Consider the following 17,532-nt stretch of genomic DNA (forward strand, 5'->3'; position numbering starts at 1 on the left):
CATAAATTATGATATGTCAAATAAACTTTGTTAGATCCATAATCATTTGAAATTGAATCGTATCTCATTAAATATAACTCAAAATGTCATTTGAAATTTTATATCAATACAGCTTTAGCAATGATATCCACAAGGGACATTTTTCCTACATAAAAAAGCATTACTCTGATCCTCACCAATACTAGCAACAACAGCAGCAGCAAAAATCTCATACAATTCAGCTAACTCATTCACTTTTCACCTTCAATTCTCCTCTTTTTACTCTTTTTCTTATTACTCTGCTCTGCTGAGCCAGCATTTTCACCCTCACTGCGATCCACGCTCTTCCTCTTCTTCCTTTCCTCCTCCTCCTTAACCCTCAAATCTTCTTCCACTTTCCCCACCACCTCACCCTCATTGTCATCAACACCCTTATTTTTCGTTTTCTTATTTTTTGTGTCCCTACTTATCATACCATCTTCCTTAACTTCCTCGAACTCCGATTCCCTCTTCACATAGCTATCCATTTTAACAAACTCCAGCTCATTTTTCTTGGATTTTGCTGTCTCTCCTTCACTTATATCGAGCCGGTGCTCGGTCTGGATCAATTTCTGATCCTTTTCAAGCTTCTTGCTTTTATTATCAAGACTGTTGCTTTTTCTGCTTTTTTGTGACCCATTTGGGAAATCATCATTCTTAACTACATCTTCAGCCTTTAAACCAACTTCCCTAATTTTCTTCCTTCTTTCGGAATTTTCCTCAACTTTGATAGAAAGCTCATTTTTTGCACTATTTGGTCTAAGTTTCTCATGAAGCTGAACAAGTTGATTGAATGAATCAGCGGCACGTTGGATATATATGGAGACAGAATGTGAAGCTCCGTTTTCTGATGCAGCAAATTTGGAGAGCGATTTCGCTGCTTGAGAAAGAGAGATTGGGGTTGTGGATGTTAATTTCCCTGATATTGTCTTCATTGGCTTTGAGATTTTGGTTCGATTTTGGTTGCTAGAGTAGCGGTGTCTGCTGGGGTTGAGGGTTACGGAGAGCTAGGGCTTTTGTTAGGGTTTTATGATGATTTTGACATTTGAGTTTCAGATTTTACCCGACCCAATACCTTTTTCCTTTTGAAAATTTTCATAAATCACTATCTTTTAGTAGTAATTAGCAATCTATAGATACCATTTGCTATATTACGGATTATAGATACATTTTTTGTAGTTATAAGATGTATTTGATGTATTTAAGCTATTGTATTCATGAATATAGTAGCAAAAATAGGCGTGAACCAGGGAAGTCCACCTAATCAGTTGTTGTATTCGAGTGTATTCGAATGTATTCATGGAGTGAAACACGAGATTACAGTTTGACAGATTATTGTATTTGACTGTATTCACGACGTGAAATAGGGGATTACACTATTTTTAAAACGGGAAGTGAATCAATTAACATAATAGACTCCTAATATAGCTCAACAAACTCAATTATAACATACAAGTCCAACTAGGAGATGGCGGCGGTCGTGGAAAGAGGATTCGGTTTCGGAGATCCATTAAGTGACGATTTCTTTCTTTCGCGATGAAGAAGAACATTTCTTTTAATATATTTCAATGTAATTTCAATGTATTACGCTGTATTTTCATGATTTTCATTGTATTCATTGTCTTTTTTCATTATATTCACAATTTTTTTCTCATTGTATTTCAATGTATCCCGCTGTATTCTATGTATTTCATTGTATTCACTGTCTCGCTATATGCCATGAATGTATTCATAAGTTTTTTTTAATTAATATAATTTATGTATTCAGATGTATTATATAATTTCTCTGAAGATTGCTATGTTTTTGGGGTATTTTTTGGTTAAGAATCTTTTTTATAACTGAAAATACAAATTTTGTGTGTTGTAATTGAGTTTATGGAATTATATTAGGAGTCTAGTATGTTAATTGATTCACTTTCCGTTTTAAAAATAGTGTAATCCCCTATTTCACGCCGTGAATACAGTCGAATACAAAAATTTGTCCAGCTGTAATCTCATATTTCACTCCATGAATGCAATCGAATACACTCGAATACAACAACTGATTAGCTGGACTTCCCTGATTCACGCCTATTTTTGCTAGTGTATTCATGAATACAATAGCTTAAATACATCTTATAACCACAAAAAAAGGTATCTATAATCCGTAATATAGAAAATGGTATCTATAGATGGCTAATTACTACTAAAAGATAGTGTTTTATGAAAATTTCTCTATAAAAAAATACAATCAGCGTGGAACACTTGGGCCCAAGATTAGTACCAAGAACTTGATATTAGTAATTTGTGTTCACAATCAGAAACTAAAAAAGTTAGACGAACAAATTAGAAACTGAATCGAAAAAAATAAAGTTCCAAGACTTACAGAAAGTTGTGTTTTTTTTAAAGAATTTAATCCCCTCGTTGTTTCTCAAAATTTTCGGATTAATTTCTCCTAGGATAAAATGGAACAAGTATTTTGTAGTATCGGCAATATAAATTACAGTGAACTTAACAAACGGCTGGAAATCACACTAGACACTTACTTTTTCATTTGAAAACTATGCATAAATGCATAGAAAAGAGGAGAAAATATATGCAGATTTTTCGATGTTTAGTATATGAAAAATTAGGCTAGCCCTCCGCATTTATAGCCAATGGTTTGGGTTTCAACATATGCCAAGATACCTGTTCGTTTGACAAGATATTTTTTCGACATAAATTAATCAAATTTATGTTAAGTGAATTGTTTGGTCGCAAATTTGACGTTTGGAAAAAGTTAAAATAAATTTATACCGCAAATTTTACTTTTAAAAATTTGCATGAGTAATTATAGGAAAAAGGAAATTAATAAATTTGGTCCAAAAAATATATCAATCAATTAGATCATTTGACCAAATCCAAATCTAAAGCCGAGCGAGCGCAATGACGCGAGGCACCAATTCTTCTCAACTTTTTAAGAGGTAGAAGATATGCTTCTCTATATAAGCATAACAAAATGCCTTAACAAAAGGAACATTTCAAGTTTTTCATTTCCCTCCATTTTCATTCAAACCTCTTTATCTTATTAAATAAAACTCAACGCTTGAGTGTATCTGTCTCTAACATATGTTAATGAAATGAACCTTAAGCCTAACTTAACCTAAGATCATATAAGGAAACAACAACGCATTCCCTACGGTAAATATGAGACCATCAACACATACATTGTTGGATATTCTTATGCGAATTAAACAAGTTCTCAATGAGATAAGAGAAACGTTATCCACTAGATATTGTGTAGAAATATAGTGATGGTAATTATAACTTGTAAGCTAGTATAGTTGAAACAATTTCTCCAATAATTATGGTGAAGAGAAGTCAAACAAGTGAAGCTAATATGTGACAATCAAGCTGCCTTCCCATTGCCTGACATCTAACTTTTCATGAAATGACAAAACATGTATAAATGGATTGTTGTCCTTCAAGTAAAAGATGGATTGAGATGGATTACTATAAACATGGCGACTACCATTTTACAGTCCAAGAAAGGGAAAAAAACATCGCCAACAATTGGTTCAGCCAAAAAGGTAGCGACTACCATTTTACACACAACACACACACTCTCTAATAGCAATGTTGTAGAAAAAAATATAATGTTATGGAACGCCAAAAGAATCAATTTACATTACCTTGACATTGTAAAAAGAAGGAACCTTTTGCGGACCAGAACACATCTATTAAAGTGACAGGTACATCATTGACCTCTTCAAACATGTGAAAAGTCTTGCCCCAGATTTAAAGTCCAGAAATGGTGAACTCCAGAAACAAAAAGTGCAATTCCCTTTCTCACAAGTTACTTTTCTATCTTGACTCTAAATAAACGTAAACTAGGAAATTTATGCCAAAAGCATAAATTCCACTTCCGAAAATTATAATTCAAATTTCCTAATTTGCTTCTATTGCTTCACAGACTGTACACTACTCCTATTCCTCTAACAAATGGTTGGATAGCTAGACATTCTGCAACTCCTTGAGGGAAGATTCCCAATATGAGTTACCAATATGCCAAGACTTTTTGCAAATGCATCATAAAAAATACTAACAAAATCTGCATCAGCAACCATGGAGTAACATAAGGATGTGTTACCATAGGCTGGAGGAGGGACTCCCGAAATTACGTTTTGCCTTAAATAAAGATGAAAACAATGTCACCCGTAAACATGATTACCAACAGGGGCCAAAGTAACTTTCTACGTTATAAGGTTGGTGAAACCAATCTTCCAGGTGTTGGCAAGACTGCCTCCTTCGACGATTTCTTTTAAAATTCACCTGATGTTGCATGGTCAATGCTAGAATCTGCATATCACGCCACACGAAGAAAATATTGTAAGTCGTCTACCTGTACAATCAGTGCCAAAGAAGATAAAAGGTAAGATGGTTAAATCAAGAAAAGTAGCACCAAATTAATATCCAATAACATCTGACAATGCTCCAGCTTTTCCAATTCCTTCCTCCCCCAAACCCGAGAGTGGGTGCCCCATGAAAAATAGAAGGAAAAACAGTAAGTAGAAGGAAAAAGGGGAGAAATCTGAAAATGCTATCCATTAAAGCATTTTGAAGAATAGTTCACAGATTAGGAACTATAAAAATAAATTTTGATGCACAATATGCAATGGAAGAAGAAAACAAGCAGCTGCATTGAAATATCAAGCCACAAAAAGAGTGCATATTCTCCTCATATTAAATTCATCTTTACCTCTGCCATTATCCTTCGAAGAGAATTCAGCAGCGCCTCCCAAATGCCATTGAGGCATTGACAAAATATTAACTTTGCAGAACCAGACAAATTCATTTAGAAGTCCTAGGATAACATAGGTTCTGATTGATAATTCAGCTCAACCTGCTGAACACTGGCATAGACAAAGGAAAGACAAAACACAGGGAAACAAGGGATTAGTTAACTTGGACTGTACGAAGAACATCAAACTATAAAGACATTCACAAGAATGACAAGAGAAGAGGGCAGGAATAAAGGATAAAATATGATAAGTAGAGGGATCAAAATAGCCAAGTTATTCTGGAAGTATCCTACCAAAGCAGACGTTTGGATTTCATTGGATTTTAGAGATTCACCACAGATGGAAAAGACACTTTAATATGCAGCTAGAATTTAGGAGCTACTACAATAACTCCAGGTAATTGGAACAAGCTAGAAAATCATTCCTCTAGATTATTTTATGAAAAGAAACCATTCCTCAGAATATTACTTCTCTGATCTAGCAATAAGACCTTAAAGGTTGTGTAGATTAATCAATTTTCTCCCTTTGGAGCTTCTGATGATTAGCTTATTCAAATAATTACGACATACATATAAGATACGTTAAGGTTCAAGATTAAAATTTTCATGCCAAAATATCAAACACATATCATTGCCGAAGTTTAAACATCCCAGTGCCTATCTGCATTGGTATGCCCATGATGATGCATTCGCTAACTCCTTCTATCTTATCATCCCTTCCATTTACAGATGCATTAAACAGGTGGTCGGTTGTCTTCTCAAATGAGGCTAACATCAGTACGCTATCTTTTATTTTCTGAACGCCATGTCTGGTTATTCCCAGAACTTCACCCTATGATAGAAAAAAAAAGAGTGTCCATTAAACTTGTTAATCGGACATTAAAGGAATCCAACATGTTTTTGGTTGAGGAAAATTTTCCAGGAGAACTACCTTATATGTCATCAGATCTGCTAGAAGCATCATGTGCCGCAAGTCTATTGTCATTCCATGACTTGACATGGTATAGTTAATCTCATCAATTATAGAGATCATTGCTGCTTCAATGCCTAGTCTTTGTTGCACCTCCATTATATGATTACTCTTTGTATTACGCCCATCAACTCCGTCAATGCCCATTACGGCTAGGAGACCGGTACTGCAGAAAGGAAAGAGCAAATCAGGTATCGTGTGGAAGGACTTCTATTTTATTGCAAGAACTAACTGGATCATGGAGTCACAGAAAAGAAAACCAAAAGCCCAAGCTGCTGAAAATTGAACCAAAACAGTAAGGTAGGACTGTTATTCTCTTGTACACTTCTTCACAAGATCCTCGAAACTATATTAGACAATATTATTTTGAAATAAAATTTGATCAGATGAGTTGCTAGCCTTCCAGTTAACCTCTCAATCAAAGAAACAAATACAGATTTTCTGCACATACTTTATAATCCTTTCAAATTCTTTTTAATGATCTAACTGCAACAAACCAGCCCCAAAACATCTCCAAATCATGATCTTGTGATTCAAATTGTTCCATTAATTACTTTTTTCCAATTGAAAAGATAAATTTCAAAGTTATTCCTTATTTGATTTTTAAAAATGTAACAGACCTAAACTTACATAGATAAATAAATATTTTACAGTGCTCCTTCTTTCTAACAACTTAAACTTTTAGATGAGGTAGGTGAGACGCTTCAATATGGTATCAGAGCCTCCAGAATCTTGGTAGAACATTAATTTTCATGTAACAGCCGACAGCCTTACACTGCCTGCATAGACATAAAATGCAGCCCGCAGTTACAGTTTTTTGTCTTCTTTCATATAGTTGAGATCATAATTGCATTTAATTTTTAAATTAATTTGGTGTATTGTTATGATATTTAGACTATGTCTAAATCATTAATTGCAAACATAGCATGCGTATGCAGGTCCCAAAGAAAAAATAACAGAAAAATTTGCAACAACTTTACTGGATTTTAATGTGTATTTGTAGCCATTGACTAGTTAAATACACTATGTTTGCTAATGAATATACTTTTAAAATTAAGATTTACCAATTTATTTTGATAGATACAATTAGATGAATATCTAATGTTAGAGCTATAAATAATTGAAGATAATCAATTTGGTAAGGGGCCATTATCAGTCCGAGACTACCCTGGCCTGTCCAAAAGGAGGTTAAAAGACTAAGATTGACCCAAGTTCTAATCTACTTCACTTTAAGCAATTGTTTGAGAAGGAGGTTTCAAATTCTCTAGATTGGTGCAACGTTTTCGATAACCTAACTAGCCCTCCTCTTAGGTTATTCTTTAATTTAACAAAAAAGAATAAGGTATGTGAAAGCGAAATAACTTTTGGGATCTCTCTTCCGAAAAGAGAAATAAGTTCTGAGATCTTGAATACATCTAGTTATCAGAATATTGTAGTGAATAACAGGCTTGCCACACCAAACAGAGCACAACCAAATGATGTAGAATGCGGAAGCCGTACATAAAACTTACCCTTCAACAAGCAACTCATATGTTTCTCCTTTGACATCGCTCTTACGATCTCTTTCTTGTTCTTTGTTCACCACAGCTCTTTGAACCGTAGTAATACCCTGACATCCCGACAAGATTTACAAGTTGAAGTGAACAGAGTAGTTCGGACAAAAACCCACAAATTTAGTTTGATTTTAGTGTTGATAATTGTCATACCTTCACAACAACAAAAGGAAGCTTATTTTTCAACCGGTGAAGTTCAAAATGCAGTTTATCTTTATTAGCCTGAGGAAAAACTTCTAGCTTCCTGGGGTTCAAAACTTTTACTTGCTGCAGAAAATAGGAATTTTCCCCAATAAGATATAATTAATAGATAAGCAGCCGAACCAGAAACACAACCTTTCTCACCTGTTCTTTCAATTTTATTTTTGGGGTCTGCAAAATCGGCTGCTTGACAATATAAGCATCAATACACAGTTGTGACACCTGAATTGTCTCCATATCTAGCGTAATAGCAATTGATGCTAATCGAGATGCCATCACAATCTTTACACTTTTAGCCACCTGCACAGAAAATAAATGTTCAACTCACAAAGTACTTAGTTCAATGTCATTATGAGAGCTTCACAAATTAATCAAGGAGGTTTGAGTGAGAAGAAGAAATGGCAGGTAGGGGTGTCAATGGTTCGGTTCGGCTGGTTATTTTATAAAATTTGTACCATACCAATTTTTCGGTTATTCTATTATGTATAACCAAAATTAGACTTTTCAAAACCGTCTCAATCATGTCGGTTTCTCTTCGGTATCGGTATGGTTCGGTTAATTTTCGGTATTGTTTTTAATATCATGTAAAATTCACCAGTAGAAGTAGAATTACAATAACATACGTTCTTTTATAGTACTTAGCAAAACTCTCTAGACATTTTTACTGTTTAAAGGGTGATGAATTAAAAAAAAAGATGGCTAGAGTTTAGATCCATCAACTATTCTACAACAGCGTAAAAGAAATCAAACAAAGGCAAAGAAAATATTAATCACACGAGTTGAAAGATATACAAAGCTGAGACTCAAGAATAAAGTCTATAGAAGATTAAATATTCAAAAAGATAAATCTAAATTATATGAAAGGAAACATATTCAATACATTGTAGTTTGCTACTCATAATCGCTAGAATACTTTGTGTCTTGCTAATAAAGATATTTGAAATAACTTAGTTTAAGTAGAAGTAGCATAATAGGTTTTAGGAATTAGTATTTTGAGTTTAATTACTTGTTGGTTTGTAATAGTTTTCATAATTACAAGGCTCAAAGAAAATTTAATACATTATTATTTTTAAACTTAATAAATAAATATATTTTCTACATGTAAAATTTATTCGGTAAAAAACCTACCCTAGTTATCGGTGCGGTTATAGATTTATATAAAAACCTACAGTTTCTTAAAAAGAAACCTAAAAATTGGTTCGGTGCGGTACGGTTTAGTCGGTTTTCGAATATCCATTGACACCCCTAATGGCAGGGATCAAAATATATTGCTCTAAACAGGGCAAGGAATATTTTTAACATTATGCATAATATTTTACAGATTTTAAGTAGCTTTTAATGAACTTCATATTTTCCAGAACACGTAAATGCTAAATAAGTTATATAGAAAGTTGAAAATGTTGCATGAGTTATACCAAAGTTAAAACTTGAGTTCTTACCGGAATTATATTAGGAGTCTAGTATGTTAATTGATTCACTTTCTGTTTTAAAAATAGTGTAATCCCCTATTTCACGCCGTGAATACAGTCGAATACAATAATCTGTCCAGCTGTAATCCCATGTTTCACTCCATGAATACAGTCGAATACACTCGAATACAACAACTGATTAGCTGGACTTCCCTGATTCACGCCTATTTTTGCTACTGTATTCATGAATACAATAGCTTAAATACATCAAATACATCTTATAACCACATAAAAGGTATCTATAATCCGTAATATAGCAAATGGTATCTATAGATGACTAATTACTACCAAAAGATAGTGCTTTATGAAAATTTCTCTATAAAAAAATACAATCAACGTGGAACACTTGGGCCCAAGATTAGTACCAAGAACTTGATATTAGTAATTTGTGTTCACAATCAGAAACTAAAAAAGTTAGATGAACAAATTAGAAACTGAATCGAAAAAAATAAAGTTCCAAGACTTACAGAAAGTTGTGTTTTTTTAAAGAATTTAATCCCCTCGTTGTTTCTCAAAATTTTCGGATTAATTTCTCCTAGGATAAAATGGAACAAGTATTTTGTAGTATCGGCAATATAAATTACAGTGAACTTAACAAACGGCTGGAAATCACACTAGACACTTACTTTTTCATTTGAAAACTATGCATAAATGCATAGAAAAGAGGAGAAAATATATGCAGATTTTTCGATGTTTAGTGTATGAAAAATTAGGCTAGCCCTCCGCATTTATAGCCAATGGTTTGGGTTCAACATGTGCCAAGATACCTGTTCGTTTGACAAGGTATTTTTTTGACATAAATTAATCAAGTTTATGTTAAGTGAATTGTTTGGTCGCAAATTTGACGTTTGGAAAAAATTAAAATAAATTTATACCGCAAATTTTACTTTTAAAAATTTGCATGAGTAATTATAGGAAAAAGGAAATTAATAAATTTGGTCCAAAAAATATATCAATCAATTAGATCATTTGACCAAATCCAAATCTAAAGCCGAGCGAGCGCAATGACGCGAGGCACCAATTCTTCTCAACTTTTTAAGAGGTAGAAGATATGCTTCTCTATATAAGCATAACAAAATGCCTTAACAAAAGGAACATTTCAAGTTTTTCATTTCCCTCCAATTCTTTTCCCTCCATTTTCATTCAAACCTCTTTATCTTATTAAATAAAACCCAACGCTTGAGTGTATCTGTCTCTAACATATGTTAATGAAATGAACCTTAAGCCTAACTTAACCTAAGATCATATAAGGAAACAACAACGTATTCCCTAAGGTAAATATGAGACCATCAACACATACATTGTTGGATATTCTTATGCGAATTAAACAAGTTCTCAATGAGATAAGAGAAACGTTATCCACTAGATATTGTGTAGAAATATAGTGATGGTAATTATAACTTGTAAGCTAATATAGTAGAAACAATTTCTCCAATAATTATGGTGAAGTGAAGTCAAACAAGTGAAGCTAATATGTGACAATCAAGCTGCCTTCCATTGCCTGAAATCTAACTTTTCATGAAATGACATAACATGTATAAATGGATTGTTGTCCTTCAAGTAAAAGATGGATTGAGATGGATTACTATAAACATGGCTATTTGCAAAAAATAAACAACCTAGGACAAGAAAGGAAAAAACCCAAAAGCCAAGAGAGAAGAATTAGACCAAGCAATGGATATGGCAGACCAAAAAATCATAGACTCAGGTGGTAGTGGAGAAATAGGGGATTGGAATGGGTATTGGACCAACTCAACAGCATGATCCCAAGGATGATGAAGGATGACAAAAAGCAAGAATGAGGTCTGCAAACAAAGGCAATAAAAATGTTAGTATAGCAACAAGTCGGGGTGCCTACAAACAATGATTTTGGTCCACTAATCAGAAACTAATGCACAAACACACAAAGGGAAATAGATAATAAAGGGCAATGTAGTTGTGGTAAGAATGAATGAAGACCTCAATCATCTCAACATTCCACATGAAGATCGTCACATAGAATGTTAGGGGAATAAACAAAATATACAAACAAAAGGAGTTGAAGGAGTTTTTAAAGGAGAATAAAGTAAACTTAATAGCTATCTCAGAGCATAGAGTTAATAGCAATAAGGTTGCCAAGATAGTAAACAAAATAGCTTATGGCTGGGAATGGTGTACCAACGGATCTAATACAACTAGAGATTGTATATGGATAATATGGGTCGCTACTGAAGTCAAATTTATAGTCATGGAGATCCATGATCAGCTCATTCATGGGATAATACAGCATGGACATACTAATATAATCATTCACTTTTTAGCAGTGTATGAGTTGTATAATATCCCGGCTAGGAGGGAACTATGGAGGAAACTAAAGGAAATAGAGGAGCTAATGATCCACCCTTGGTTGATAATGGGGGACTTTAATTCAATTATATATGTGAAGGATAGATCACAAGGAAATGAGGTACAATAATATGAAACCAGGGATTTTAGAAGGTTCACAGAAGAGTGTGGGTTGCAGAACTTCAAACTACTCGAAGAACATTTACATGGACCAATGGCCATGTTTATAGTAAGATAGACAAAGCATTAGTAAATGCACAGTGGATGAATGCCATGCCTCCTCTGCAAGTCCATATCAAGGATCCATGCCTCCTTTGTTTTAGATTTCTGAATTGTCTAGCAAACCATCCTAAGTTTGCAGACATAGTTAAAAGCGGCTGGTCAAGTCAAAGGTCTACACAAAGCATGATGGGCATATGGTTAAAGGTGAAGATTGTTAAATGAGCCCTGAATAGATTAAACAGTGAGGAGTTTATAGGAGTGTGGAACAAAATTCAGAATATTAGGGACAAGCTGAACAAATTGCAAGCACAAATGAGGGATATCAGCCACTCTACGGGAAAGTATGAGGGGGATAAGGAACTAAAGAAGCAACTTGAAAAGTGGAGTATAATAGAAGAAAGCATTTATAGGCAAAAGTCAAGGGTCAAATGGCTCAAGCTGGGTGATTCCAATACAGCATATTTCTATGCTAACATGAAGGGAGAAGAGCACAAAATTATATGAAGCAGCTTAAATCCACAACATGAAGGTTATTGCAAAAGCCAGAGGAGATCAAATAAGATATAATTGGCTTATACAAAGGCCTACTAGACTCAAGCCAGAATTGCTTACTTGGCATCAACCCAAACATCATGAAGGAAGGGCCAAAACTGAACAGAGCCCAACAGCTTCAATTAGTAAGTCCATTCACAAATAAAGAAGTATATCAAGCACCAGAAGGGATAAACACATTGAAAGCCCAAGAATGTGATGGTTTTAACTCAACATTCTTTAAGAAAACATGGCACATACTGGGAGAGGAGGTAACAATTGAAGTACTTAGATACTTTGAAACAGCTGATATGTATAGACCTATAAGCTGGACTTCAGTAACATTGATACCTAAGGTAAAGAACCTTGTCTCTATCAAAGAATATTGACCAATCTCCTGCTGCACAACATTGTACAAAATCATCTCCAAAATGATTACCAACAAACTACAACAACTCATGGATTCCCTAGTGGATTGCACCCAAAATGCTTTTGTTCATGGAAGGGTGATACATGATAATGTGGTTATAAGCGATGAAATCATTAAAGGATACGAGAGAAAAGGAGTGTCACAAAGTATTGTGATCAAAGTGAATATGTAAAAATCTTATGACTCATTGGAATGGGTTTTTCTGGAGCAGATCTTGTCAAGTATGAATTTTCCAGAAAGGTTCATCAAATGGGTTAGCAGCTGCATCAGAAAAGTTTCCTATTCAATTGTTATAAATGGAAATCCAACACAATCATTTGGGGCAAAAAGGGGCTCAGGCGGGGTGATCCATTATTCCCATATTTATTTGTACTTGCCATGGAATATCTTACTAGATTGCTTAGAACACTAAAGGGGAATCCAAACTTCAATCATCATCCTAGATGTGAAAAGCTGGGCATAATACAACTAGGTTTTGCTTATGACAGCCTCATGTTATGCAGGGGTGATGTGGTATCAGCCAAGCTATTATTTGATCAATTTCAATAATTTTCCAAGGCATCAGGACTAATAGCTAACATAAACAAAAGTAGTATATACTTTAGAGGAGTGCCTAACCATGTGCAGCATGAGATAGTACAACAAGTTGGATTCTCTGTTGGTACCTTGGCTTTCAAGTACCTTGGAGTACCATTAAGCTCCAAAAGACTGGCTATAGCATACTGCCAACCATTGATTGATAAAATGCTCGGAAGAATAACTAATTGGACTGTAAAGAGTTTCCATCATATGCAGGGAGGTTGCAACTGATTAAAAGTGTGCTAATAGCAATTCAGTCTTACTGGTCTCAGATTTTCCTGTTGCCTAAGAAGGTCATCAGCAAAGTCGAAGCAGTATGCAAAACCTTCCTTTGGACAGGAAATACAGAAGCTAAGAAAAAGGCCTTGGTGGCATGGAATCAATTGTGTTTACCTAAGACAACTGTGGGCCTAAATATCGTTGATGTGCAAGTATGGAATAGAGCTGCAATCCTGAAACATTACTGAACTTGTCTAAAAAAAGGACAAGTTATGGATTAAGTGGGTGCACATTTATTATGTGAAAGGCAGGGATATAAGTGATGTGGATGCCAAGAATACCTCGTGGACTATTCGAAAGATAATTAATGTGAAGAAATATCTTGAGAAGGCAACCTTGAAGATTGAAGATGTTGTGGTAGATGGGGAGTACTTTATAAGGGGAATGTATAACATGCTTAGGGGGGAACTTCCCTAAAGTGAGCTGGAAGAAGTTGATCTGTAACACCTAAGCAAGCCCAAAATGGATATTCATATTGTTCTCATCGATACAAGAGAGGCTATACACCAAAGATAGGATAATAAAATGGGGTATGTGGAATGATACTATTTGTGCAATGTGTGAAGTTGAACAGGAGAGTCACCAACATTTGTTTTTCAACTGTTGCATATCCGCGAAGGTGTGGATGTATATTCTGAAGTGGCTCGGCATTAGAAAAAGGTCCTATTGGGGGAGGGAGGAGATTAGTTGTGTTGGAATGCAAGCTAATGGAAAGAACTCGTTGGCAGAAACCTATAGAGTGAGCTTGGCTTGTACTACTTATCACATATGGCAAGAGAGAAACTACAGAATATTCCAACAACAAAATAGGACACTAGGGGTATGCATTCGATTTATCGATTCAATTTTGACCCTTATCGATAATTACTTATCGATTATCGATTTGTACATATGCTTATCGTTATCGTTTCAATAAGGTTTCGATTTTTTCGATTTCGATTTATCGATTTTTGGGGCTTATCGATTCGGTTATCGATTACACCAATAAGAAAATTTGCGGGATTCCACGGAAAGTATATCGCTATAAACACGCCTAACTAATATGGACAAAAGAAGCTAAAATAAGACGAACACCGTTTATAACATAAAAATTATGTCAACAAGCACATGCAACGAAACTAAAGTAAGGGATCAAATGTATGCCACCAACGCTCGAACGGTATAAAAAAAATACATCATCACGGCTAATTATGTTTTCCATTAATTTGAACTTCATTCCCTTGAGCTTTAAATATGATTATTCCTTAATTATGGTATCCCTTGCTGAAAGTCCTAACCTTTAAACATGGAAGAAATTAAGAAAAATATTAAGAACTTTGTAATACATCACATTCTTTTACAAGTATATTATTTAACATGGAGAAGTTACATAGCAGCTAACAAACTCTAGCAAACATCGTCGGTGGAAGCTTCTTTGCCAAGATTAGTAAAATCTAATAAGAATATATATTAACAGGTCAAGCAATTAATATATTATTTAACTATCTTAAGCAATACAATAAAATTAATTAAAATATACATACCTTCCTCGATTAACATCATCTTGTACTAATATTTTATTAGTCTCTCAATACCTCTGTATCTTTAGTCTGGACAACACGTCAAGGTAATGCGTTAGCATCCCTGACTCCTTCGTAGCTCGTCTGTAGCATCGCAAACCACTGGCGTGTGGCGAACGCTAAGAGCATAATATTATAAATAAGTGGATGTAAGGGAACATAAGTTACATACTTCTAGCTGAATCAATATCGCACGATAAGGAATGAAAGAAGGGGAATTTCCTAACACTTCTGTAGACTCTCGAAGATAAGTACAGACGTCTCCGTACCGATCCGCAAGACTCTACTAAACCTGCTTGTGAATCGTAGCACCCATGAAACTAGAGCTATGATACCAACTTGTCACGACCAAAAAATCCCTCCAAAGGAGTCGTGATGACACCTAGTCTCTAAACTAGGTAAGCCTAACATAAACTGAAAAAACATAGATAGTTACTAACATTAAATTAAATTACTCTGAACAAATTATAATTCCTAAAATCGGTGGTACAAGTCACAAGCCTTTCTAAGAGTAGTTATACAAATAAATACATCACTGCTCTGAAACAAAAGGAACAAATGAAAATAAGTACAAATGAAGGTGACTACGAGGCCTGCGAACCCTATAGTAGGTTTACCTTGAGTCTCCACCGCAACGACTCGCACAGCTACTACTAATCGAACACCTGGATTTGTATACAAAAATGTAAAGAAGTGTAGTATGAGCACACCACGGCGGTGCCCAGTAAGTATCAAGACTAACTTCGGTGGGGTAGTGACGAGGAACAACCAAGACACCTACTGGTCAAATGGAATGAACAAGATATGATAATAAAATATCGAGATAAAGATAACGAGGTAATACCAACAGCGGAGAGAAATAAAAATACAAATAGTAGGAACAAAAATAATAGGGAGAACATGGATAGTAACGAATGATAGCCAAGTAAATTAGATAACCAAGTAAATTGGATAACCAAGTAAATCAACACTGACATAACAAGAACAGAGATAAGTAAGAATGTATCCAAATAAAGAAGTCAATGTCAACTAAATAAATCACATCATGTCTAGAACACAATCCTGACCATCTCAACCCTCGATTTCTCATATCATAATCTCAACTTCCGAACCTTCAACGCACATGGCACCTTGTGTCCCCATATTTTTTTCCATTTCACTTTTAACAACAAAATCCACATGCTATACAATACATAACGTCTGTACAATGCACTCAATATGTCCAAGATGTCATATTTACCTAATATAAGTAAAATTACAATTTCTAAGCTAATGAGGAAAGCCAGCGAAAAAAGATGAAGTCATTTCTTTGGAAATCCTTTGAGTAAAGAAAGTACCCCTTTTAATTTAAAATACAACATCGAATGTATTATTACTTTTAACATGAGAGTTAATAACTTAAAATTTAGTAGAAATTCCTTTTTAAGAAAAATACAACCTCAGACCGTTTAAGGGGAAATAATTGAGAAACTGATTGAATTAAGGATGTAACAATTATTGAAGTTTGAAGTATTGGAACGTATATATATATATATGTAAATACGATGAGGTTTTGAAAACATTGTGGGTTCTAACACAAAGGATCACAACAATAAAGGAATTAAACAGTTTAAACATTTGAATTGATAACAACAAATAAACACAGCAGCAAAAAGTGCACGGCATCACCCTTCATGCTTTTACTCTCGTTCTCACCAAAAAATCAATATTCACTTTTATTCTTTCATGTTGCGGCGTGCAACCCGATCCCAATCATATAGTACTGTTGTGGCGTGCAACCCGATCCAAATCATATAATAATGTTACGGCGTGCAACACGATCCAAATCATATAATATTGATGCGGCGTGCAACCTGGTCCAAAACATATAATATTGTTGAGGCGTGCAACCCGATCCAAATCATATAATATTGCTGCGGTGTGCAACCCGATCTAAATCATATAATATTATTGCGGCGTGCAACCCGATCCAAATCATGTAATGATGTTGTGGCATGCAACCCGATCACATATAATATTGTTGTGGCGTGCAACCCGATCCCAATATACAAATCAACACCAATCACAAAAGAATTCCAGAAAGGGAGTCAACAACAAGAATAAACACGTCCTGGCAAGGGAACCAATAGTAAGAATTAAATATGTCCCGGCAAGGGAATCGGCTATAGCCAAACTTGTACCAACAATTAACTTCACAATAAAACCTCAACTAAACAACAAGACATAATAAGCACGTGATAACTACACCAGTAACCACAACAATTGGACATGCAACCTCTTTGCACGAAGTCATAGAGGAACTCACAATCAAGACATATCAAAACAATAACGAAGGCAATCACTTCAATTAAGGCAATTAAGGGTCAATGTAACAAGTAAGAATTAGAGGAAATCTAACAACGTCATATGGAGCATATAGAGTCAATTTAAGCAATTAGAAAACCTAATCATAACGGGATACTTTCCACATAAGGACCTAAGAATCCTAGAGGCAAATTTCCCACAAATAAGTCCGAGCACACACTCGTCACCTCGCATGTATGGACTACAATTAGCATAGAAGACTCAATTCCTAAGGGGAAGTCCCACACACAAGGTTAGGCAAGATACTTACCTCGAACAGGCTCAAAATCAACC

General features: G+C 34.8%; 3 protein-coding genes across 5 annotated transcripts; 1 reads left to right on the forward strand and 2 right to left on the reverse strand.

Moving 5' to 3' along the window:
• Positions 1-67: 67 nt before the first annotated feature.
• LOC107816611 (uncharacterized) lies at positions 68-1,067 on the reverse strand. Its single transcript, XM_016642342.2, has one exon. It carries the CDS (start codon positions 951-953, stop codon positions 231-233), a length of 723 nt encoding a protein of 240 aa, XP_016497828.1. The 5' UTR covers positions 954-1,067; the 3' UTR covers positions 68-230.
• Positions 1,068-3,631: 2,564 nt separating this feature from the next.
• LOC107814703 (DNA-directed RNA polymerase III subunit 1-like) lies at positions 3,632-7,897 on the reverse strand. 3 transcript variants are annotated; one of them, XM_075256986.1, is made up of 6 exons: positions 7,646-7,897; positions 7,454-7,567; positions 7,259-7,356; positions 5,709-5,913; positions 4,736-5,609; positions 3,632-4,335 (listed from the first exon to the last, which is right to left on the reverse strand). In XM_075256986.1, exons 1-5 carry the CDS (start codon positions 7,775-7,777, stop codon positions 5,406-5,408), a joined length of 753 nt encoding a protein of 250 aa, XP_075113087.1. In that variant the 5' UTR covers positions 7,778-7,897; the 3' UTR covers positions 3,632-4,335; positions 4,736-5,405. The 3 variants fall into 3 exon arrangements, with proteins under 3 accessions (XP_075113087.1, XP_075113089.1, XP_075113086.1); XM_075256988.1 differs by having other exon boundaries at positions 3,632-4,378; XM_075256985.1 differs by having other exon boundaries at positions 3,632-4,486.
• Positions 7,898-11,197: 3,300 nt separating this feature from the next.
• Positions 11,198-12,021, forward strand: LOC142162002 (uncharacterized). Its single transcript, XM_075218299.1, has 3 exons — positions 11,198-11,416; positions 11,557-11,687; positions 11,751-12,021. Exons 1-3 carry the CDS (start codon positions 11,198-11,200, stop codon positions 12,019-12,021), a joined length of 621 nt encoding a protein of 206 aa, XP_075074400.1.
• The last annotated feature ends 5,511 nt before the right edge of the window (positions 12,022-17,532 follow it).

Source organism: Nicotiana tabacum, chromosome 7 (genome assembly GCF_000715075.1).
Source record: "Nicotiana tabacum cultivar K326 chromosome 7, ASM71507v2, whole genome shotgun sequence".
Lineage (NCBI taxonomy): Eukaryota > Viridiplantae > Streptophyta > Magnoliopsida > Solanales > Solanaceae > Nicotiana > Nicotiana tabacum.

Bases quoted from the DNA above. Each gene is read 5' to 3' on its own strand.
- LOC142162002 (XM_075218299.1), top strand. From the start codon at position 11,198: ATGGAGATCCATGATCAGCTCATTCATGGGATAATACAGCATGGACAT. The intron at 11,417-11,556 runs GTACAATAATAT...GTAAATGCACAG, and splicing joins ATAGATCACAAGGAAATGAG to TGGATGAATGCCATGCCTCC. The intron at 11,688-11,750 runs GTCTACACAAAG...AGCCCTGAATAG, and splicing joins AGCGGCTGGTCAAGTCAAAG to ATTAAACAGTGAGGAGTTTA.
- LOC107816611 (XM_016642342.2), bottom strand. From the start codon at position 953: ATGAAGACAATATCAGGGAAATTAACATCCACAACCCCAATCTCTCTT.
- LOC107814703 (XM_075256986.1), bottom strand. From the start codon at position 7,777: ATGGCATCTCGATTAGCATCAATTGCTATTACGCTAGATATGGAGACA. The intron at 7,568-7,645 runs GTGAGAAAGGTT...TATTTTCTGCAG, and splicing joins AAATAAAATTGAAAGAACAG to CAAGTAAAAGTTTTGAACCC. The intron at 5,914-7,258 runs GTAAGTTTTATG...TCCTTTCTGCAG, and splicing joins TATGAGTTGCTTGTTGAAGG to TACCGGTCTCCTAGCCGTAA.